This window comes from Corvus cornix, chromosome 1 (assembly GCF_000738735.6).
Source record: "Corvus cornix cornix isolate S_Up_H32 chromosome 1, ASM73873v5, whole genome shotgun sequence".
NCBI classification, from domain to species: Eukaryota; Metazoa; Chordata; class Aves; order Passeriformes; family Corvidae; genus Corvus; species Corvus cornix.
Window position 1 is genome coordinate 78,991,516 of NC_046332.1, and position 25,491 is coordinate 79,017,006.

Here is a 25,491-nt window from a genome sequence, read left to right on the forward strand (position 1 = left end):
TGGCTTTTCTCTTTTTATAGGTAACTACCTTGGTCTCTAGTCAAACCAGACTCTACAGGTTGCTTTTGTGAGCTTTGTGCCATTTATTATCAGTGGACTCGCTTTTTATTGTTGTGAGAATCCCTTACTCTAACAAGTTACTGTGTCAAGACATGCAGCTGAGTTCGTAGTCGCCTGTGGCCAGTGCAGCTCGTGGCAGCCTTTATTAGTTGGGGACATCTGTGTAACTCCTCAGACAGTGAACTCTGGGACAGCTGAACCAAATTTCTCTCTGAAAGATTTAAATATGTAGTCATAGGTGATTATATTACTATTACCTCTTCAGCTACTTTCAAAGAGTAAGAACAGAAGCAGGGCAAGTGACTACTTACGAGGCAGCATATTTTTATTTTCAGAATACTGAGCCTTCCTAGCCATGTTGCCGGGGGTACAACTGAAATCTCACGACAAGCAAATATTATAGTTACATGGAGGTTCAGAGTATCAGCGCACTTTGTTTTGCCTGCTACCACTGGGTCTGCCCCTCACCTTTCCCTGCATGCATCCTGTAACAGCAGTCACTTAAATTGTTTGCTTGTGGGTTTTTTGGTTTGGTTTGGTTTTTTTGTGTTCTGTTTGTTGTCTTTTTTTAGGGGGGTGTATTTTTTTAAAAATGAAATCAAAAAACCCCCATCCCATTTTGCAGCCATCTGATTGTTCTCTGCTACACAATGCAGAACCAATTGCATGGTTCTTGTCAGTGGTTACATTTTTATTGTTATATAAAATAAACGGGTCAAGTGTTCTTGCCCATTTTAAATACTTGTATGCCGCAGTTCACACTTGTAGAAATAATTTTTTTCAAAAATTTAATACATGTTAAAAACCTCTGTATTGTGTGATAGGGTTAGTCATGTTTAACCACACTGTCTGTACATAGCTGATAAGATATATTTTTTCCTACTCTAAATCATATTCCATGCTTAGGGGGTATGATTTTGTAAACACTTAAGCAGGTGATCTGCCTTATACTAAAAAGAAGTCCTGATGGCTGCTGTTGGCCTGGTTACGTGTGAAAAGTTAGGCAAAAGCCTGCAGGATTGGGACACATTTCAGAAAACAAGTAGTTGCTTTTTCTTGTGAAGATATTTTCATACTCTTTTTCAACAGATTGTGTCAGAAAAATATAAATTATTACAGTAGGAACTTCTGGTGTTTTGAGACAAAAAGTAAATCACTAATAATGTAACCAAGCCGTTTCCACAAATTTGCAAGTGTTGTGGCAGAAATCTGTTTCTAACCAACCTGCAGATGAGTTGAGGCAGTGTTTTACCTATGTTCCATATGTGGTACTCAGGGCAGTTCTCCCCAGCTTTGTCATTAAATAGCAGATTTAAAGTAAATGTTTGAAGTATAAGTTGACCGTATTTGAAGCATAAGGGTGATGAAAGTGATGCATTATGTCACTGTAACATATTGACATTATCAATTATGTGTTATTAAACAGCTTAGCTAACTGAATGATTTACCTTGTGTTTAACTGCCTCTTTCAATTAAAAGTAGCAAATGCTGTAGAACTGGGGCACAGTCATAGAAACCATATATTTTCTCCTGTTAACACCAGCACTGCTGACATGCAAGTGATGGGAGTGTTGGCATTTTGCTGCAGGCTCTAATGGGCTAGTTTAAATGGCCTAAAAAAAGTGATTAATGATTAGGAACAGGACTGTTACACAGCTTCACAGCTCTTTTCCTCAATGCATTTCCATTTGCGTCAACTAGCTGCACACTTGGGAGGTGTTATTTCGAAGTAGTCAACACAGGGGCATTTTTCTACTACCATTTGTTTCTATTTCTTAGGCCCCTTTAGTTCTCCAGATAGTCCTCCGACTAGTATGTCTGGTGACCAAAATCTAAAACTGTGGAACTCTGTTGTCATTTCAAAATATCTCTACCATCACTCTGCTTACTCTTTTTTGGTGTATTGTGTCGGAAATAATCTAAAGGTTCCTCTCAGAGTAATTGAAGCACTTCATCAACCACTACGTGATTCTCTTCTGCTATTCACTTGATTTTTGCGGCAAGCAGTAATTTCTACATTAGTACTGCTTGTTTGTAATGGGTAACTGTCCACCCCTAAGCCCTCCCTTTATATACATGGATACACATCTGCATATATATTTGTTATGTGTATTTCTTTGGGAACTGGGATCAATAGACACTGCTGCAACAGTTTAACCCCTCCCACCTCAAGTAATAATTAGGTGCCATGAGTATGAAAAACAAGTAGTTCCAAAAGAAAATTAAAAACAAGGTTGGAAAACCTAGCATCTCACTCTTTTTAATGAACCTTAGGAGTGTGAGGTGTCTAGCAGACATAACGCATTCTCTTTGCTCTTTTAAGCTAAGGCAATATCAAACACTGGAGTAGTGGGGATTGAACACTCAAGGGGAAGGTACCTTGTACTTTTTGGAAGTTTGTTTCGCTGTACTGAGATCTTAGAGCTTGTGGCTGAAAGTCAGCACTTGCTCTCAAGTATCATGTTGAAAGAGAAGGAAATAAATTTTCTTAGAACAGGACATTTGTGTAGTATTTTAGTTGCTAGCATTTTTTTAGTGATCAAAGCATGAAGCTAAGTCTTAACTGTGTACAAGTTCAACCAAGTTTTCTGAACAAGAAACTTAAAGAAAAAGTTTATACAATAGTTTGGAGGGCAGAGGGGAAAGAGAGGATTTAGGTTTAGAGTGCAGTAGTGTCGACTCCAGAAGGTGTACTAGAGCCACTCTTTTGCAGAACAAAAATGATGCCCAACAGATTTACAGTGTCTGTAGGGGAATAAGCGTGGCTCACAGGTGAGCACATCACCAAGCTGGCTTGTCCTTAAATGAGGTGTTCAAGATGGTATTGTAGTTCATCTTCTTTTTTCAATGCTATTTTTAGGAAACTAAGGCTGAAAGCTCCATGTGTGTGTTTGTTCCCTGGCTTTGCAGTACCTTTGACTCAGCTGATCGACTTCAGCCAAGCATATCAGAGAAGGAAGAATCCTAAAAGTGTTATAGTCCAACCTGTTTCTTGAATAAAATGTGTCCAGTTGGAGGAGGAAGCTGCAACTCTGTGTGGTAGGGAGTGTGGTCAGAGGGTTTGGTTAAACTGAGGTTTTTTAAGGTGAGAGGGTGCACACTGGGTAGTGCAGCCGGGAATACCCCCAAGGCTGTGATGGTGTTTTACATGACGAACAACTACAAACCCCATCTGAGAACAAGCAGGCCTTGATAGTCCTGGTGCTGACACAGCTACTTGTTACTTCTGAGAGATTCTCCTCTTGTTTGTGCAGTATATGAAGGGGGATTTATAGGAGTTTTCTTGTCTGCATATCATGGGCCAGAATATGAATAATTGTTACTACAGGTATGTAAAGCTGCTTCCCTTCTTCCTCGTTATCAGGACATTTAGCTTATCAGTAGCCACTTGAATGTTTTGGTTGGTTTTTCTTTTTTTTTTTTTTTTTTCTTTTTTTTTTTTTTTTTTTTTTTTTGTTGTTAAGTTATTTTATTTTTGCACAGACATCTTCAGTTTGCAGAGCCTGCATTTCTAGTCCTCCGTTGGGTCTGGGGAACATCTGCTTTGCATAGTTTGCAAGTGTTACTTATTAACTCAGGCTCCCCAAATCCGGGCAGTGTGGTGACTGTTCCCAGGCCATGCTCAGCCTGCGACTTGTCTTTTGGAAGCACGTGTTGAGGTTCATTACACACATTTATTCTTCAGTTTTCGGCTTGGCTTGGATTCGCTTCTAAGATTCTGTTCTGAAACGATGATGTAAACTATATATATTTTTTCTTAAGCATCAGTGCAGCACTTTTTCCCCCTGTAGTTCACAGTAGTACTGCTTGTGGGCAGGTTTCAAAGGAATCTCATCTCCATATGGTTTTACCAGATAATCCTTTATCCACCATCTTCAGCTCTCATTCCGTTGCTTTCTTGCCTGTGGCTACGTTTCTATCTCTGCATCAATTAGCACAGTGATTTATACAACAAGCAAGCAGTTTAGAGGTAATGGTACACAATTAACATCTCATTCCACCATAAAGGGTATGCTAAATACCCCAGTCACTGCTTTCTCTGCCTGGAATTGAAATAAGTGTTTGTCCTAATTCATATGCTATCTGATGTGAAGTGGGCCTGCTTTGTACGGCACTACACCATTAATCTAATTATAGATAGCTGCAAATGAAGTGCTGTCTGAGCACAGAGACTGAAGAAAATAGCGCTTTTGTCATTTAGCATGACTCTGTGAAGCAAGATCGCACTTTACACGGCAGCTTGGCAAAATGGGAATCTGAATAATATTGCTGCCTGTTGCATCTTTTCTAATTACAACAGCATTGTAAACACAACTGGGCGCTGATATAAATAGAGCTGTAGATACGCTGTCATGTGGGTTGTAGGAGAAAATCCTTAGTGTGCTGTTGTATTAAATGATGCATCCTGATTGACAGCTACCTTGAGACTGCGCTGATGGAGTTGTCAAAGCATTGTGCTGAGGCGCTGCTCCGGCGGCGGCAGCTGCGGCCGCTCCCGGCTCCCCGCGCCGCCCGGCCGCCGGCGCGCTCCGGCCGGGAGGACATCGCCGGCTTCCCGTCTGTCCGCTGGCGGCTTCTGCCCGCTCAGCCTCCGTATGAAGCGCCGGGAAGCTATTTTTTGCATGGCTTTAACCCTTGGTAGGTTTCTCTAGAGTGTTAATTATGTATCACACAAGGAGTGGAAAGTGGGAAATGTGGCTGAATTACAAGTCTAATTAAGTTTCTGCTGCTGGAGTGTGTACTACGTGGTGGTGAGGCTCCTCTCGTTTTCCCTTCCCTTTTGCTGCTACTAAAGGCTCATGATTTTTGTGACTGTTTTGCTATTTTGTTATTTTTTTCATCAGCTGTCTCTGTAGCAGTTTGAGTGTTTGCTCCTCCATCAGACTAAAAGTGGTGTTATTTTGGGCAAGTGTTAATGCCAATCCTCACCACCACCCTGTGGAAGCAAATCAGCTCTAGAACTCAGAGCTCGGGGGATGAAGCCTCTGTGCTTTGCAAAATGTCATTTCTCTCCTTGTTCAGTAAGGAATCCTTGACTCTGAAAGAAGGTGGTGCCTGACATCGTTGAGTAATATGGAATAAATACATCATTTTCCTGCTTAGATGCTGTGGTGGAAATCTAAGCAAGGGTATGGTCATGTTGTTGACACGTATAATGGTTAATAAAAAAGGCAGCATGCTCATTGTGTTTGGAACTGGAACATTGCTTGGCATTGCTTTCATTGAATACAGAATACTCCGTGTGAATCGATGACGTCAAACCACAGGTGACAGCAGTGAAGTGACTTGAGGCAGGATGCGGATTAGGAATGCTAAAGGGAAATTATGTGACCACAGTTAATACATTTCACTGGTTCCAAACCTGAGACTGTGAGGCTAGTGAAAATAATGAAGACACACAGCAGACAATTTCTCTATTGAAATCTGAGCTACGTAAGATTTTCACCCTTCTGACCACAGGAATGACAGTCATTTGAAAAACATGGTTGAACATTTGGGTAGAGCATACTGAAAATCCACATCTGGTCATCAGTCCAAACACTAACGTAAGTAACATATGGGTAGTGATTGCTCTATAAAATCTCCAATGGAGTTTGAACATTTACAGCTTCTGGGGGCATGAGTTTCAAGCAAACAGGGAAGATCATATTTAATAAACTAGTGTGAGATGTAACAGAGTGCAATTTTGAGCATTTTAGTGAAGATTAGCAGTATTCTGATATATATGGTAAGGGAGCCATATCTGTGCAAACTACGGAACTTGTTTTTAAGTGCAGATGGGGCCAGATATGCCCATGCCACCTTTTTTGTAGCAGCCAGTCTACTTGTCTACTGACTTGGGGGATCAGTAGGGTATGTATTGACAAAAAAAATCCACAAAACCCAAGATGTAATTTTCATTGTATTTGTTTTCTTCTTCCCCACCCCCACCCTGTATTGCTATTATTGCACCTTTTTGTGTTCTTATTTTTGTCATGGAGGTTTGGTTCTAAGAGGTTGTTTTGCATTACATAAACATCCAATTCATTTAGTGGGAGAGGTAGGACAGCTGTTACCCTTAGAAAACTATTAAGTAACATCACTTCTCCCTACTATAATTTTTGTCAACTGACTGCGGACTCCAGTGGTCTGGTGGAAAAGAAACACCTGTTTTCTATGCCATCAAAAGCTGTATGGCTCCTTTTGGTACTGCTTTACTGACTTTACTTTGGCTGGCAGAATTAGGCTTTGAAACCCTGTGGAGTGGAGCAGTGGCTGGTGACAACTACTCATCAGCACAGATCTGATGGCTAGCAGATTTCCCTGCTCTCAGAGTCCACCTGCAATCTATTTATGACTCCAACAAATGTTTCTTCTGGTTTAGGCCAGTGGAAACCTCCTGGTCTCTATTTATAACCCAAACTTAACAGCCTTCCCCAATTTACGCCCCCTTCTTTCTCCCATCTCCTCTTCCTCCTGAGGATAAAGGAAGAAAATCAGAACCTCATCCGCATTTGGTTAGTAGCATATCAAAACTTCTGCTTCCTATGTTCAGCATTGTTCTCGCTAAATCAAAGGCATAGCAGCAGTGTTTGTCATGTAATGAAAAAATGTGGTATTTTCTTAATTGTCTTTGTTGTAGCAGCACTGGCAGGCAGGCATTTTTTGACGTGGTCTTCCAGAGAGTCCTGTGCCTCTCACCGAGCTGCAGGCGGCACCCGGGTTAGGTGAACGGCACCCTGCACCCCACTGCACAGCTCACCTCCAGGGATAAGTAGCAGCATCAGAAAGGGATATTTATGCAGGTATTTAGTGGGGTCCAGCCAGCAGCAGAAATACATCAAAGGTAATCTTAGAGAAGGAACCTTTCTTTGCGGCTTTGTCTTTTTATATTCTGAAAGGTCATTTGTGAACCAACTGTGCCAAAAAAGGCCTTTCCCCAGAAGTTTACTGTTGTTATTTTTTACTTTTTGATTACAGTAACTTGCTTATCCCCCAAACAGACTAAAGAACAATAAACAAATACAAAAGGAAAAGGAACAGCTCATCAATAACAAAGACCTGCGTTCTAAAGCTTTGAGAGTACTGACTCTTACATCTCACTCCAAGCAAAGCAGGAGTCCTGCAGAGAAAGGAATCTAAAAGATATGAAAATTATAAAGATAGTAAAAACAATGTTTGGTAGGGATATTTTAGCTTGGTGTGGAGAACTGAGCTTTAAAGTGCAGCATACTGAGGAATATGTTTTTCCCCCACTGCTGAATGTTGCGAAGTGCATAGGGAATTCTGTATTTCAACCCCTGTGAAATACTGTAACCTAGATGAATGCAGAAGGTCTGGCTTTCTCTTCAAGTTTAAATTTTGAAATTGGGCAGCTCAGCAGTGTTAATGTGGCTTAAAAAACTAAATGGCATCTAAACCTAATCCTTTAAAATCATATCAAAATAGTCTCTTGCAAGAAGCATACAGTCCACAAATATAACTTATTTCTGTGTTCTTCCTTTTTCTTCTTTCTTTTTTGAAAATTTATTTTCAAACTCTGAGTACAAAGAAGACACCAACCATGGATACTGAAACTGTGCAATTTGGTGTAATTATATTCCCCCCCATAGATTTAATGAAGGACTTTTAAGTACAATTTATCTTTGATAAATAGTCCCTCTACACAGAATGTTTATTAGATTGACAGCAGAATACACTCTGCAAGCTTTTTTTCCTTGCCACTTATGACTCAGATGAATTTTAATAGGACTAAAAAGCTTTTATTTGCACAGTAATTTCACTTAAGGATCATATCCTTCAGAAACTGGCAGACACTTGTATGTCTTGATTGCAAAACAGACACTCAAGAGTAAAGAAACACGCATAAGATGTTATTATTTGACTTGTCACACTGCTGCAATTCTATTTGCAACTTATGTCGCCAATTCTCCTATAGGCATCGCCTGCCCTCTCCCTACACACGGGAGCGCGTGTCCGTGCGCGCGTCTGCTCGCACACGTGCACCTCGCTCCTGGAAAAAGAACTGCGGCGAGCACAGCGCACTGAACGCAGTTGCTTGAGCAGGGAGAGAGCTAGCTGGGTTTTTTGGGTGGAAATTGTGAGTGCCACAGTCTTAATTGCCATGATGATGCCTGCGGGAGGCTTGGAGTTAAAGCTGCTTTCTGCATACAAAATGGTGCTGGTTTCCCCGTGCCCCGTCAATTGTAACCGAGGCACATGGCTGGGAATGGGTCCTCCGATCTTTGGGTGCCCCTTGCAGCTTCAGGGAATATTGCTGTGGCATTTTATTGCACTTACTGGCGTATGGTGGATCGGTTCATGTAACTATTTGCCTCTATTTCTGGTTAGAAGCAAGTATTTCTGGGTGAATGGCTGCTGCACTGTTCATCTCACAAAATGTTGTGTGTCCACACACCAGTTATGGAGGATGATAATCCTCTGTTACGTGGTTTTAATTTGGCTTTGAAAGCTGCATTTTAAAGATGTCACTGCAGAGTTAATCACCTTTTGCATGTATTTCTAAATACCTTGTTCTGCTTCCTACTGAAGCAGAAGGTAGAGTCCCCCTTTACCTTCACCATAAGGATATCGGATTTTTTCTGTCCATGTAAAAATGAAAAGTAAAGACATTTTATTGTTAATAAAACAATAGCTAATTGTTTTGGAGGAAAACATACTGTTCCAAGCAAGGTGTTGAACTTTACATCAGCAAAATACGCATTTGAATTGTAAATGCCGTCCGTCGAATGCTTATTATTAAAACCTTTGTTTGAATTATTGATGAAGTGCGGCGCTGGCCTTCGCTCGGTGTGCCCCGGCGAGGCGGCAGTGTCACACAGAGACCTGCTGCATCTACTGGCTCCGGGCGCTCCCTCCCGGCTGCTCCGGTGCCGTCTGTCCGTCCGTCCGTTTGTCCGAGGGCAGGGAGCTCGCCAGCTGATGGCAAGTTTTTAAAAACTAAAACCCTGGGGCCGAAATCACTTTAGGCAACGTTTATATGCCTTCAGAAAGGTTTTTTTTTAAAGGGATGCTCTCACCTGAGGGTCATCAAATTCCCTTCCATTTTTAATTGCTGTAAAATATACTAGAGAAAACATTATTTTCTCAAGATAGATATTGGCTGCTGAATGGGTTTTGTTGCAGATAAAGCATATTCAATACAACAACGTTTGATTGTTCTGCTTATGCATGAAAAATCAGAATTGAAATCGGTTAATAGGTTTTAATTGCAAAATCCAAGCAAATTGCTAACTTCAAACATTAAATGCATGGTAAAAAAGAAATGTTTAAAAGGTAAATGTAAGATCAGTCATGTCATTGAAAGTGTGGCAGACTTTCCCAAAAGGTCAATTTCCAATTCATCACTGCACTAGAAAAGAATCCCTCAATATTCCTTATCCACCAAAGATAATGTGCAGCAAGCATAAGGGCATTTTTGTTTTTAAATTTGCATCTCCCCTCTCTACCCCCAATTTTAAAATGAGTCTGACATCTCTTTACTGTACTTGATTCTTTTGTTTTATGTGCACTTTGCTGCAAACTGGGGTTGCATATTCTTCTATCTACATCCTAAAAAAGAAACTCTGAATAAAGATTTCAAACAGTGTTTTTAGACACTCCTGTGAAGAACAGCTAACAGATGTATTACATAAAAACATGCCATAAAATAATGCAGGTTATTGACTGGAATTCACCAAGGTACAGTTTTCTAAAACATTCCTCTTCCTATTCTTTAGTACAAATTGCAAATACTGATGAAGGTTGCTGCGGAGCTGAGCAAGTACATGCCAGAGAAAGCAGTAGAGGACACCTCCAGCATTTTGAGATCTCCCATGCCTGGAACAGTGGTGGCAGTTTCTGTCAAGCCTGGGGACATGGTAAGAAATGCGATCTGTATATCTGCGTTTTCATATATATCGCACAGAAATTTCTCCTTGGTGCAACTGAAACTACAGGTCGCACGGTTTGGGGGGGGTTTTTGTTGTTTTGGTTTTGTTTCTTTAAATCACCTGTAAAATAAAGTGTGCAGAAGGATGTGTGCTCTTTTTAGTTCGAATTATAAAAACTAATAAGGAAAAACAATTCAAATTAAACTGGCTTTAAAAGGAAAATTTTCAGCCTGGTACAAGTCCACAGCAGAAACTCAAAGAGATAGCTTGGTTTTGTATCCCAAATACCTTGAAGGGCAAGACGGGTACACGGGAGGAAATTGTGTGTAAATTCACATAAATGTGTGTGTATATATATACCCACCCACACACATATATATAAAAGCTGTTAGTGCTAGCAGGAGGAGACTGTTGATTTTCTGCCCTGAAGTAATGAAAATATTACTAGAAAAAAAAGGAACACGGGACAGATATTTAACTTTACCCCTTTTTCTTTTCTTTTCTTTTTTTTTTTTAAGAAGCCTTGTGTTATCGTTTTGCAAGACACGTGAGTTGGGAATTCTATGCTGGTAATTTCCAGTCTTATGTGGTAGTCTTGTCTAGCAGAAGGAATAAACTTGCCATACAGAAGGGCAAGGGATTATGCTGTTGCTGTCTGGGGGATTTACAGTGCTCCTTACCTCACCTTGAGTTGGAACAAATTTTTGTTTTAAAGTTGTGTATAAACACTGACTTGAACTCAGCTTTATATTAAATTCTACCACATTGTATCATATGTTATTCCTAAGGTCGAGGCCCTTATTTCTCATAACCATTGAAAACAAGGGAGTGATTGCAGACACAGGAATATTTGAATCAGATCGTGCATATTAAAGTACTGTTGTCAGTTAAATGATGCCATAAACATGTATGTGGCACTTAGATACAAACAGAAACTTTAGTCACAGGGTTCATGATTTATGGCAATGAAACCTAGATTTTCTTGAAAGATGATTCAGAAATGGGATCAAGATCTGAAATCCAAAAGTGGCTTTGCACTTACTAGGTGGCAGTCATCGATCATGCTGGCAAAGTGGTATATTTGCTTACATTTTGCTATGATAGCACCTTTGGTTTTAAAATATATGGTCATTTCTGTCTGTGTACAGCGAGAACGAAGTCATCATGTTAATATAAAAGATCTGTAGGTGCCAATGTTTGTAATAATGAAATAAAAACATTTCAGAGGAAACAGATCTAAGTTAAGCTGATAAGAAATTAGAAATTCTTTTAGCTTCTACACTTAGCTTTCTGGTTTGTGATCTATACATGCACACACACAGTTTAGATACTTTAAAACAAAAGAACGGTATTCAATTAAAATTATTCTTTATGTCATGACATGGACAGAGGAATCTGCTTTCTCTGTCTAGGCAATACAAGTGGCTGAATGAGGGAGATCATAAGCAAATACTTTTCTTTTTGTGAAGAATTAAGGGAAACATTTTTAAGTCAAGGATTTTAAGACTTAAAAATTTTGTTTAATATTTATTTTTGAGAAGTTAATTCTAAATCTTACCAGCCTTCTTGCCCCGAAGAATAGTTCTTGTTGTCTTGAAGGAATACAATCAGTGGAGAAGGAGGCCAGAGCCTAAGGGATTTTAAGTAAATAAATAAATGAACCTTCCTCCACAAATCCACAAGTGGTGCTGTGCATCAGAGCACAAGTTCTTAAATAACGTGTGTGAGGTTTTTTTTCTCTTCTCCTCTCCTGCAGCTTTTTGCTGGAGGCACTGAGTTGAGGCAGAGCATCTGAACGGCATAATCTATGTTCTGCTGACCTGAGCTTGTCATTGCTAATTGTGTGGCTTTAATTGCAAAAAACACATTTGCGTTGTTGAAAAGGGTTTAACTTAAATCCTTCCTTTTCAGGACTAGTGTCAAAACGTTAAAAAAAAGCAAGCCAGCAAGCGAATGAGGGTAACATCAGCTATCGGCACTGAATGAGCAGTGGGATGGTGGGATTCAGATTACGCATCCTGGCTGTCTGTCAGAAACCAGCTCACCCACTACAGCTGCTGAAGGCATGATGGGCAGGGAGCTGTAGCTCCTTGATAAATACAGCTCTTTTTGTTACACTGCTTGGGAAAAGTCTTTAGTGCGCTGGAGAAATGGGAATTTAAGTAGCTCCTATTCTGTGTGCTTGCCACTGGGTTTGGCACCTCAAATTTGCACGGTGTGTGAAAACAGCACAGCTGAAAAATGGGAGAACGTTAGGTAGTTGTCCATCTTTCCCTTCAGGTGTTGCTGCTGCTAGCAATAAAGCTGTCTGGTTATAGCTGCTCTGAGACTGTTTGCCCTAAGCTGTGAGCTGCGCACTACGGTGTTAGTGCAGCACAGTCTCTGTGCTCACAGAGACGCTCTCAGAGTGGTCAGTAGCACAGGGAGCTGAGCTGTCATCCCCCTCCTTCAGGTGCAACTTTACAAGTGGTGAAAAAGCACCTAGAGAGGGTCATCTCATCTTTGTCTGACTGGCCGCACTGGCAAACTCGTGTTTATTGCCTACGGTTCAGCTCCAGGGCATCGTGCCTGGTCAGGTAAAGCATACGGCGTTTGTTAGTCCCCCTCCATGTTTCTGTAGCCAAATGAGAAAGCAGTGCTGATCTCTGGGTTAGTTTTCCCCACTCAATGTGTCATTGTTTTTACTTGAAGCATAGTGTTCCCTTTCGTCTGCTGTTGCTGAGAAATACTTTGGTCTGATGAAGCCTGATAGAAGATTGCGTGAGCATCCTCTATCCAGCTGGTCTGATAAGCAGTTTTCAATTCATTTTTTGCCAAAAGATATTGCATATGCAAGGAATTTATTTTTTTTTTGTCTGTAAGATGATCTGTAGATTTTAGTAACACAGTGGGGAAGTGCTGTTTGTCATTTAGATAGAAGCAGAACTTGTGATGCTGCCAATTTCTTTAGGTTTTTAGTTACTTTCTACTTTCTTTATTTTCCTTCATGTGATCAGAAGACTGTAATTAGTTGTCACTCAGTTATTCCTGGAAGCACAATGAAGGCACTCAGAAGCAGAAAGCAACATAAACAATGAAACAGAAATCTGGCTGACTAGAAAGAAGGTTAATATTATTTAGGGAAAGAAGATTTAAATTTAGATTACATTCCTCATGATAACACAGTCCCATTAATATAGGAAATATATCCCTTATTGGAGAATGAAGGTGTTTGGGTATTTGTTTTCTTAGTAGGTTGTTAATGATCGTGTGCATTAGGATGAAATTTGGTTTTGGGAGAATTACTTTTTGGTTCCTCATGGTGCCATGGTCCAGAGAAACCACTGGACTTCAAGAGTCCAGGCAAGGAACTTGCTCTGTTTCTGCTGACCCTGCTGGCAACACAATCCAGCCCTGCTAGCACACAGCAGGATTTTTATGCCAGAGTGTGGAGATGGCACTGCACATGGTTCTAATCTCACCCACAGCTACCACAAAGACAGCAACATAAAAACTACTAAAGCTGCACAAATTCCTTTATTTACTCAGAGGGCAGGACACGGGCGGGCACTTGAAAACATTTCTTCTTTGTGTTGAGTTGTTTGGCTTGGTTTGTGTGCATGTAGGATTCTGTGCACTGAAACTGCAGGAGCGGGGATAGATCTAGATCCTAATGGTTGCACAGGTAAAGCAATGTTGTTGTTCCTAAAGCAAACACACCCAAAGTGTTGCCACTGCTGATTCCAACTTTGGTAATCTGAACCATCGACAGCAACAAAGAAAGATCTTAGCTGTCCTGATTGTCCTGCAGTCTTTGCTATATTTTCACCTATGAAAATAGTTTTTGCTTTTTCAGTTTTCTGCCTGTCAGGAATGCAAAGGTGTTTTTCTTCTAGCTGTATGTTTCTGTTGGTCGTTTTTCTTTTTTACTAACATTAGCCAGGATGGGTGTCATTACTAAGCCAAGCATTGGTCAATAAGCTAATGCCTAATACCTGGCAACCTAAATCACTTTAATGATTCCCCCCTTCCCCCCTCCCCCCCCCCCCCCAAATATGTAAAAGGAAAGCACCTCTGGGTAAACACCCCAGTGTTACTGAGCCTTTGTAGGACTGCAGCTAAAAGAAGAGGACTATTGCTTACTTTCACCAAAGTTTCTAAATTTCCTCTTTCCAGTAGATTGAGTATTCCAGGTTTTGGAAGTTGTCACCATTCAAGCAATTTTTTAAATGTACTTTTCTCATATGAAAATTCCTTATGATTTCAGATTGATGCTAGTGTAGCCGTGGGGATTAATACTGCACCGATTTTTTTCCTACCAAAATGTCAGCTGTTAAATGTAGATGCTAATTGTCTCAGTAATTTCAAAATTGGGTAACTTGAAGGCTGCTTTTTCAGCTGTATAACTTGTAAAAGTTACCACCTTTTAAAAGTAATTGAAGAAAAAGTTTTAAACTGCATTCCTCTTTCAGTTCAGTTGCATGCATTTTATTTCAATTTCTCTTGTTATTCTTTAGAAGAATATTTTTTAAAAAAAATCTTTATTCACGATTTTCCATCTCACAAGCCTTGGGAAGTTTTTGCTATGGGAAAAGATGTTTTGCTTGACCTCTACTGCTGAAATGCTCACTACTAAAGACCAAAACAAAACAGCTTTCTAAATTCTGTTTGTCACTACTTTATTCATTCTTGTGAAAGAAAAGGTGAAGTTCTAAATTTACTTGTTGCCATCAGGCAGTTGTGTATTGTTTAAAGTTGTATTTGCCATTCAGACCTCAAAATCCTAAAAAAAAAAATTCTCTTTTTTAATCTTATACTAATTGGAATTTATAGCAGAGAAACAACATCCAGGTTAAAACTGTAAAAATGTATTTGCTTATGTTTCACATTCTATTTGGATGAATATGGTATCAGTAATTTAGTAAGATGTTATTTAGTTCGAATAGTACTTTTCTCTTGTGTGTGAACCTTTTTCTCTTATAGTTGTCTTTCCTCTTTCTTTCCCTTTCCCTCCTTTCCTTGCTCCTGTTCTTCAGAGCAAATAAAAACTCCACCTGTCAGTTGAAGGGAATTTGCAAACTTGACAAAACACAGTCACAAACCTCACGTTGTTTTTATGATTCTATGTATTTGACAATTTTCTTGGGGCATATCTTTTAGGGGAAAAACCCCGTCAGTAAACAGGAAATGAAAACTTTTTCACAGTTGTATAATTTCAAGAGTAAAAGTATTCAAATATTTCACCATTCTTATTACATGGGGCCACAAGTACTAATTGTGGCTACATTGAAAAAAATTAATTATAATAATAGTTTATAATGTATTTATGTATTTTTTTATATTTGACTTGGAAAAAAAATTTACTGTATATTTTATGCAATTGCACAGTTTGAGATTTGTGTTCGAGTACGGTGTAGTTAAGAAGGAAATCCTATTTTGATGATCAATTAGAAATAGTTAATATTATTAGAGTTTCCTCCAAGGGGAAAAAATGTTACCAATCCCTTGAGATGAATTAATACAATTTTTAAATTATTATTTTGGTGTGCTTTGCCTTTTCAAGTAATAAACAACTTTTTAGGTGTTACTAAAAAAGTTGACTGCTACAGGTTGGGCTGAGTTAGCCAAAGAATAGCCCCAGAAGTGCTCTGCCTGCATATCACTTCCCCAGCACCCTGGGATGGCAGAGGCAGTTGGGGCAGGGTGTTTTGGATAAGTGGGAGTGCAATGACCAGTGCTGATTGCTGTCAGGGGGACATCAGTGACCTTTAGTCAGAGGTCATAAGATGTGGGATGTGCTGTGTTCAGATTCATTCGTTAAAGGAGTGTGGCAAAAAAAGTTTAGTAGTGATTTGTCAAGTACTATTAATTGCTGCTGATTATATTTGCAGTTCTGTAGCTCTGGTTTCAAAATTAATTTGGAAAGTAGAGAAAAGTTGTACTAATTATTTTACATGGTAATGGACAATGCCAAGGAATTGCAATTGTTGCTCATCCAATTCCTTTTGATTTGTTTTCTTGTTGGATGCTGGCTGCCAGACTGCCAACAAGTCAGAGAGAAAAAAATCTGGGAAGGGAATGATACTAGCACGGACTAAGTTTAAACAAACAAATGAAATTCCCAGTATCTTCCCAGTATCTATTAAGCATGCAGTGAATGCATACTTAATTCACTGTTCAGTGGTTTTGCATGAGCATAAACAAGTTGCATGTTTGCAACTATTTTGCAGAGGGCTACAAGAGAGGATAACAACTCTCTTTCATATGGCACTATCTTGCATCGTCCCTTTTTACTTACAAGGCTCGACAAGGACTTAAGCTGCAGCATAGAGATACCAATAAAATACAACTCTCACTTCACTTTTAACCAAATCTAAGCTTATGTTTGCTTAGGGCTGTCACTGGTTTTTTCCACTAAAGCTCTAAGAGCCTTAAAAATGTTACGCATCAGAGCACCTGTGTGCTAAATATAATGGTCTTAAAATGTAATTGAGGGATTTTCACTTTTGTAGGCAAATCAGCAGGGTTGATATTGATCCGTCTTTTTAGGGAGCCACAGTGCACCAGAAGGTGATACTGTAGAGGGCCCCGTAAACCCTTGGAGCCTTCTGTCTAATTTGGCAGAAAAACACAGAATGTCGGACAACAAAAGAGCGATCCGATTCCGTAAGAAATCTTCATCCCTCCCACCTCCTTTTCACAAGATAAAAAAAAGAGACTTAATTTTTTCAGCTGCACACAATGATTTGGTGCTCACTCTTGCATTGAAACAGTTGCTGTCAAAACAGGCAGGAAACAGTTTTCTTTTAATTGCTGAAATCATTCGGAAGTGCTTCATGCACGGCTTCTATACAGCAGATGCTGTGCATTAATTGGCCTGTGTAGGGCTGACCCAGGGTTCCTTGCAGCGGGCCCAATTTTAGGCAGAGGGTTTAAATAGCTTATTTCTTATTTTGTATAACCTGGTGTACATTATGAGCGCGCCTGCACGTGGGGTATTTCATGGTCTGCAGTTTCTAATGTCATGTGGGTTTCAAAACCTGTGCTTCTCTGGTAATGTACTAGCAGCAGGTAAGCTCTAAATACCATCCATCAGGAGCTAATTTTTTATCCAGATACTCCAATGACTGATGAACCTGTCTTTTGTATGAATGTTCAGCACAGGAGAAAGCCATATGCCCCTGGCACTGGTTCCTATGCATTCTTTACAGTTTGTAGGGAGGAGATTAAGGAAAAAACAAACCCTCACATTTACATGTCTTTCGTTTATTTAGCAGTTAGCACTTTCTAAAATAGCTCTAGTTTGTTTTTTTTTTTTTTTAACAGCAAAAGGAGATTTAGGTCTTTTAAAGCAATCTGACTACCACTACTCATTTTCTTTATCAGGAATATTACTGCACACCCTTAATAGGGAACCTTGTTTTGCTACTCCCCGTCTGTTCAAAACAGACCTTAGCCCATTAGAAGGTCCTCCCTTGTGTGGGAAGACCACAGCTGTTACTGTAAATCTCATCCAGTAACTGTATCACCCCCATTTTGTGGCTCTGAAGGATGAAATTGAGAAATGGAATACTGTGCAGTCATCCTTTACATCTCCAATTTTAGGCCTTTGCACATCATTTTCATGCTTTTATTCCAAATCAAACAACATTAGTGAGCAACACCACTCTGTGCTAAATGTCTGGTGTCTAAGCAGCACCTATGATCTTTGTTTTTGAAGGATTTAGGATTGGGAGGCAAGTTGGGGTTTCATTGATGGTGGATTTTTAAAATTTTATTTTATTTTTATTCACTCTTTTCTCTCCCTTCTTCCCCACCAAATCTCTCACTGTCCCCAGAATTTGTCAGAAGTGGAAATCCAGATGGTAGTGAGGTGCCTAAGATGGAGGATGCTCTGTTACGCCTCCACAGAGGAAGTGGGAGCTCAGCACGGCTTACAAACACAACTTTAAAAAGGCTTCTGTTTCTTTAAATCCTTCTGAATAAAGTGGATCTAACTTCTTGTGAAGGATATTGGGGGCTTTAATCAGAAATAAGAAGTGGTTTAAATCATTAGCACAACAAAGCAAACTATAAGCTTGAAGATAAAAGTCTCAGGGGAAAGAGTCCTCTGAAAATAAATGGGACTTGATAGATTTCCATATCATTTATAACTTCCCTTAATTACACTTGGAAGACTTGCCAGTAAAACTGGAAAATTGGCAGCCTATAGCCATTATAGTAATTTTGCCGACCATGGCAAGCAGCTGGCTTTACTGGATTTTATTTCCCATCACTCACAATTAATCATCAGCTGGAGATGTCTGAAACTCCTCAAAACGTAGCAATACTGTGTGACATTCGGGCCTCCTTAAAATGCTGAAATCTGCTGAGTAAATGGGCCGAGTTCCCCTTCCAGCGAACTCATTTTGGTGCGAGGCAGGCTGCCGGTTAATGAGTGCCACTTCGATAATCGGATGCGAATGTGAACCCTGACCTCATGTCAAAGGAGAGGACGCAGCAAGCTGGATAAAAGATCCGTGATTCAGATCTGCAAACTTTACACCAATTAGACAGAGAGCGGGGAAATACATCAGTGCCCATTGGGTTTATCAGAAAGACTTGTGGGGCTTGTGACCATTTTGTAAGCCTAACACGGGAGACGTCCTGTCACAATCATTAAGTCTTTGTCCGATGACGCACAAAAGTCTGCAGAAAGTGCACCATATTCACAAAGATCCCGTGGTAGCAATGCCCTCGGGTGTGCGCTGTCTTTTCGTGCTTCTGAGCTTTAAAGAGCCCTATCTCTGAGCGTGGATAGTCTTTATGGCCCTCATGTAGGTGCAATGAGAGCGGGTCGGCGTTGCTGCTCCTCAGATTCTGCTTCCACCCTGTGGCGTGAGTTGCTTGGTTGGGAAATGACCGGAGACAGTTCCCTGTGTAACCTTTCGGCCAGCGAAGAGAACAACCACCGTGCAGTCCCTGAGTTATTCAGACAGCACCATCGGCTGTTCCCAAATTCACATTACAATTGCTAGCAGCATCGAGATGTTAAGTACCCCTCTCTTCAATGATCCTTTTTCTTCTCTTTTTTTCTTTTTCTCTTCTGTTTCTTTTTCCTTTCCACTCTATGGAGAACAAAACTGAACAGCTACTTTGAACTGCACTGTGCAGAAATAAACTGCTAAAATACAGACTGCAGGTCTAGCAGTTAATCACTCATTTATTTTGATATACCAAACAACGTAAGGGTCGATTTGTCTGTAGTGTAACTCTGTGAAAAAGATACCTGAGATTAATGTCTTTTAAGAAAAGGAGCCCTTTTACTTTACTTGGTTCAAATAAATGAGATTTGTTGTTTGATTTTAGTTGCCTGTTTTGACAGATTTGGGTCATCACTGATGCCTCTCTAAATGGAAATGTAAAGATGGTGGTTTTCACTGGTTTACCATCCACTGAAAGAAATAAATTACACTATGAAAATGCAGCATTAAAAATGGTCCAGATAAATCCTTAAATAAGTTAGACAGCAAGAAGTTGTATGCATCTCTGCAGTTTTCATTTGCAGGCTAAATAACAGGCAAAAGGATATGTGCAATTATAGAATGAAAGAAATTGGACAATGCCCAAAAGACTGAAAAAGAGGAAAGAGAGATACAAGTGCCTAATTTTAGGATTTGTCGCTTTTCAACACAATGAGTGGAGCTGTAAAGGTTTAACATAAGAACAGTAATTAAACTTCTGTGCTCAAGTGACACTTGCACCAAGATAATTTTCAACAAATTGCACATCATCAGAAGTACTGACACGGCATTTTCACACGTGATATCTGCTGAAAGTGCCTCCTTCCTTTCAAATTAGTAAGACTACATGTTAACTGGATACTTCGACTATAAATTTTGTGGGTTGGGGGGCTTATTTCCTTCCCAGACACTGCTCCCTTTGTCATCAACCCAGCAGGTATAATAGAAAACACAAAAACTTTATTTTTGAGAAAGAGGGGAAATGGAGAAGAAATTCAGATTAAGGGATATTTCCATCCCACAATCACTAATACTTCCTGGCATTTTAGCACCATACTTTAGATCTACTGAGACAATTCTGTCTTTTCCTGTAGATGTGTCTCCAGAACTCTGTTTGGATAATTGCTAACTGGTTCATTTGCACACCATCCTCCTGATGAAACCATCTTACATGTAATATCTCAAGGAAAGAGTTTCTTTTGGCCTTGTAGTTAGGCCACTGAATTCAGATCTATCCTCCTTAGCATCTCAATCTCCAGCAACCTCTAGAGGCTTGTGTTCTTGGCTCTCTGATAGCTGAGCTTAACCAGAGGGTGGCAAAGTTATTTCTGAAACACGTATTTTAGTAATAGCATTAAAACAAAACCCTTTTCCAATAAACTTTCTTGCCTGTTTTTTTTTCTTTCTTTTTGAATCCAAAGTAGATATTCATTGCTTCCTCTTAACCTCAGAAATGTGTGGAAAGTTCAGAGCAGATGGAAGAAAAGCAATGAGGTAGGGAGAAGGGGAGGAGAAGAGGAAAGGAAGGGAAGAGTGCGCTGCTGGGACAAGGCTAAGGGCAGAGCAGCAGGTGTGTAAGGAGACAAAAGACAGGCAAAGGGAATAGAGGGGAAATAACTGGGGACAAAGAACAAGTCTTTGATACTATTCACCGAATTGGACACCTGCTAATGACTTAAATGCTTGCCTGAAGCTCAGGATGGAATTTGTGCAGGTGAAGTGCTGGGTTTTGGTTATTGTCTGTATCCAGTTAGTACACCCTATTCCCATAGCAAATGCTTTCCATATTTACCCTCTAAAACCTGTCATACTGTTGTTGCCAGTCTGTTGGAGAAAGGGTGTGTAAGCACCTTTTAAGGTAATGTTTTTTGTTTTGTTTTGCTCAGAATCCATAGGCGGACATCGGTGCTTTTCAGTCAGTTAGTGAAAAAATAGCTTACTTAAATTTTTGGAATGTTCTTCATGCAATGCGCATTTCATCTCTGACTTCACATCTGTCTGTTAATATATTCCTCCAAAGTGGTACACACTTGTCCTTAAATAGGTATTATTCATTTTACATATAATTAGAGAAATACATCTATGTGTATATATGTGTATACATAAACAAACATTTTGTTGGCACTGGCACATATAACAGTGCATAAACCAGATTTCTGCAGGTTTCAGATTATCCTCTTTAATGAAACTTGACATCAGAGTGAAAGCATCCCAAACTTGCTGGGATAATGAGGGAATAGCAGACTCCATCTGCAAAAGTGCCCATGAAAAGACTTGCAGTGGGCACTTGGAACCAGGCATCCCATAGGAGTGTAGAGATCCTAAATCCTGGCATTTAGGGCCTGGCACCCTTCCCTCTCTGGCATACATCATCTTTGTGGGATGACCGGCTGATCACTGGGTTACACCGGGTAAATTCCCAATCCCCTGGTTTGCCCCTCATGTTTAGGCAGCCCCCCCAACCACAGTCAAGCGTTGAGTGGCATTTTCCTCTGTGCAAGGTGGTCCAAGACACTGGAGGGAGGATCTGACTGGGAGGCACAGGGAATCCAGCAGAGCAGCCCAGTGGGTTCCTGGTGACCTTGAGCTTGCACATGCCTGTTAGCAGGACACAGACTAGCAGAAAGAGGAAACCTCAGGATTTCCTTTTAAGAGCTCTGAGCTGTGGTGAAAGTGATGGGTTTGTCTCCGTGGCGCTTCCCCTGTGGATGAGAGCTGGTGGCTCCTCACCAGTGTGCTCCTTTCTGTCAGTCCAAAGTCATCAGCTGCCATCAAATGCTGCCATGTGCAGAGGGGTGACATTCTCCTCAGCATCAGCCCACTGGGTATTGCTGGACCTTCCAGCCCAAGCTCCCCTGGACACCTGCCAAGAAACTTCTGGCTTCTGAATCAGTATGAGTATCTGTGGGCCCCGTGCCAGGGAAGCAAAGCAAAAGTTCCCCGGCCAAAAATGCACAAATTAAATTTTGCTCTGCATTTAATTGATATTGAACTGTGGTGGTGTGAACTGTGGAATGTGAACTGTAGAAGTTGGAGCTGAATGGATGTGATGGGAGAGGAGCCTTTCAGATTGGCCTGGAGTGATAGTTTTAAGCAGGTGATTTTTTTCCCCTATTTTGCTGCCAGTTTTGTGATTGTCATTTCTGTTGAGACTGTTGTAACTGGCTGACTTGACTTGTGTCATGAAAGTCTTTGTAGCATTTAATGAAATAATCCTTTTATTTTCCATAAGAATCATTACACTTGGAACATTTCAAATCCTCTGTCCTCATTTTGTACTGCTTGAATTTCACCAGGTTTCGGAAGGTCAAGAGATTTGTGTAATTGAAGCAATGAAAATGCAGAACAGTATGATTGCTGCTAAAACAGGCAAGGTAAGCTACCTTAGGTCACTTAAAACCATATGCAACTTGTCAAACAGGATAGAATTTAAAAAGAAAAGAAGGAGGATTCTGGTTGTTAAGGAATTAAGTCTGATTGTTGTAAGTCTTTCAAAGTGAGGTGTCTTTAATTTTGTAACATTTGCATCTGCTGTGAATGCTGTTAAGTAGTTCCGAGCCTTAGATAGCACAGCAGGAAATAGTTTTACTGGCTTCGGAAATTCATATAACTCTCTTTCTTTTAAATGATTTGTTTTCTGTGATGTTACAATGCCAAGTTGAATTGAAAGGTGTTGCAGACCATTTCTCCAAATTTCATCTTTCTGGAGAGCAACTGAAGAGGAGAGATCTCTTTGCCAGTTAATTATTTAATGGCAAATAATTTGACATTAAAAAAACCCACCCAGAACAAGGCATAGAAAGTGCTTTTGCAGGAGGGAGAAAACAGCAATTTTTTATTATTGTGACTGTTAAATATCAAGCCTAGATCTGCACATTTGTTAAGCTTTGCAAGGCTGTGCATTGTGGTATCTTGCTTCTGAGGAATCAACGTTGCAGCTCTGGAGCTGGGACTTTCCTGCAGTGTAGGATGTGCCAAAACCAGCACTCTGGGCAGGGAACTGGTTAAGCTTTTGTGACAAGGGCATGCCCTAAACCCCAGCTGGTCTGGGGACTGTCAGACCTCAAGTTGGGACTTCAGAGCATCCCTGTGCCAGATTAGAATTCACAGCCTGAAACCATCACCTGGAGATGGGGCCCAGGTCCATCCTTTCCAATGGGAGAGCATGGTCTGGATCTGGATTATATATTCTCCTCTACTGCATATTTCCTAACCTGCTGTAGCCCACCTCTACCTGGGGTCAAGCCCCTCTGCTCTCTCTGAAGCACAGACCCCAGGGCAGGACCCTTCAGCCCACATGGAGGCAGCAGGGAGCTTGACTCTGTGGGCAAGGACGGGGTTTGCCACTGGCAAGGTTTGCTGAGATCTCAGGATGGCTCTCAATGCCAAGGACTGTTTGTGTGTTTACAAGAAAGGCTTATTTGGCACAGCTCTCAAATTGTCACCAAGGCTGGGTCCCAGGACTTGCCTCTTCCAGTGCATCCAGTGCAAAATTGGGTCTCAAGAGAAAAAATACTGAGAGAATGAGTATGTTCCTTTTCCTTTTGCTCTAACATTGCCACTTTATTATTTTATTTCATGCATTAATTTCTGTATTTATTTTCTCACTTGATTAATATTTCCAAGCATTTAGTTTTTCATCAGTGCTTGTTTAGCCCCTTATTGCTGCTCTTTGCATTCACTGGTTTGAACTAGTGAGTATTTATAATTAAAATGCCATTCCCTCTCCCACCCACCCCATTTATTTTTCACTTTAACCTTCCCTTTCCCACCAAGGTGTTCGGCAATCCATGGGCCTGTTCCTTATAATCCTGCTTGTACTTCTCCCAGTAATAAATATTTCCCACTCACTCAGTAGAGATGCCACATAAAACCTGTGTTTGGTTTATTAATCCTCCAAGGTAGGATGTGAAAGGTGCACAGGCCATTCAGAGGGCCTCGTGTGCGCCTTGGTGTGCCCGTTTTAATAGCAAGCACATTATTTGACCTTTAGAATGTTAAGAATTTGAATAAGCACAAAAGTTTTGGGCTGTGTAGAAATGAAGCTGCTAAACAGAATCCATCCTGTTCTGTAGTGCAAAGTCATGGCTCTGAGTGCTAAAATAACTTGGCCTCTCCACAGGAATGGGATGTTTGGCACAGGCTGTTAGTCCATGTTTTGATGCTTTGAAACTGTGTTTTGAAACTCAGTTCATTTGTCTTCAGCTGGAAGACGTTCCCATTTTCATTCCTGACTTGAATTCCTTTTCTGTATCAAACCCCATCTTCCTGTTTGTAATTGTGAGAAGAGTGGCTTGTTTTTATCTACTTTGAGTTTACTCCAGCTGCAGGTGGTTTAAAAATGAGAGAAAGCTGGAGAGGAACTGGTGAGCCTCCTGTCTTCTACAGGACAGCTGCGCCTGGGTCAGCACAAGGAGCCGGCCTTGCTGCATGGCAGAAATCACTGGGGAGCTTGAAACACGGGTTAGCTCCAATGTTTGCTGAACCTTGGCTTTGTAGAAAAAGAAAAGCAAGGGGTAGAATGTTTTTCACCCTGCTTTTCCTGGAAGATTGAGGCTCAGCAATGGGGTACACTGCCCAGCTACTGAGTTAGAAATGAAACCCTTGTTTGTACATATCACACTGTCTTTGCCTGTGCTCAGCATCTTTTCTGGAGCAGTGCTGTGAGCGTGCCTGTGCTACAGAGCCAGAGATCTGCTTGCAGCTCATGTGGCTTTGGACTGTCAAAATGTGGATGTGGGCAATAGTGTGTCCATCATAGCCTGCTACTTGGGGTATGCTGTGCATTTCCTTCAGGATCCCAGGGTAGTGTTTGGATGATTAAAAGGAGCAATCTGCTGGACAAGGATTTGGGCATGTCAGTGTGAGCCCTGAATTAATACTGGACGCAAACTATACAGCCTCAAATACTTTTTGTTGCTTCATGTGCTGAAAGGGAATTCAAACATGTTGCAGCCTTTTATAGAGGAAATGAGGGACTGGTCTAGGGTGTTTGTGTTTTAAAACTCAGGAATCTGCATGTGAGGATGTAATTCATCTACAGATGTAGTTGCACTTTGCCAAATTCAATTACGTTAAAGGATCCCAATTCAGATTTGAATCCCCTATCCCAGCCCTCTGGAGATTGAGAGAAACCCACTCATGGCTGCAGTTCCAAAATTCAGCTGTATTTAAGAACTGTAATGAAAGAAATGGTGGAATATTTCATTGCAACGTCCCAACATGAGTATTGAAGAGTCAGCCTGTCCTCTGATTTAAAACAAATAACCAGCAGTGCAACCAGGTAAAAAAAGGTGCTTTTTAATTTTAAAAGGTGGCATCTCTATCCAACATTCAGGTCTTCAAGCACCTCTTGTTGCAAGCACACCAGCTAATGGTAGGTGCCTGAATACCCTGTTGGGTTGGACACCATTTGTCAAGCACTGGTACTCAAAACCCAGCTGGGCTCTGGGCACTGGAGGTCGAGCACTCAGCCTCTTGAGGCCCTTGCAGCACAGGTGGATCTGTGTCCCTGGCATGTGGCCATCACCCTGTGCATGCAGACACAGTGCTCTGTGCAATACAAGCCGTGTCAGCCA

General features: G+C 40.7%; 1 protein-coding gene across 1 annotated transcript in view; it reads left to right on the plus strand.

The window, feature by feature from the left end:
* Window positions 1-25,491, plus strand: part of PCCA (propionyl-CoA carboxylase subunit alpha) — a 274,195-nt gene that overhangs the window by 248,298 nt on the left and 406 nt on the right. The window contains exons 22-23 of the mRNA XM_039561855.1: window positions 9,780-9,920; window positions 22,210-22,287. Coding sequence (XP_039417789.1) covers window positions 9,780-9,920; window positions 22,210-22,287 — 219 coding nt within the window. The remainder of the gene's footprint in view (window positions 1-9,779; window positions 9,921-22,209; window positions 22,288-25,491) is intronic.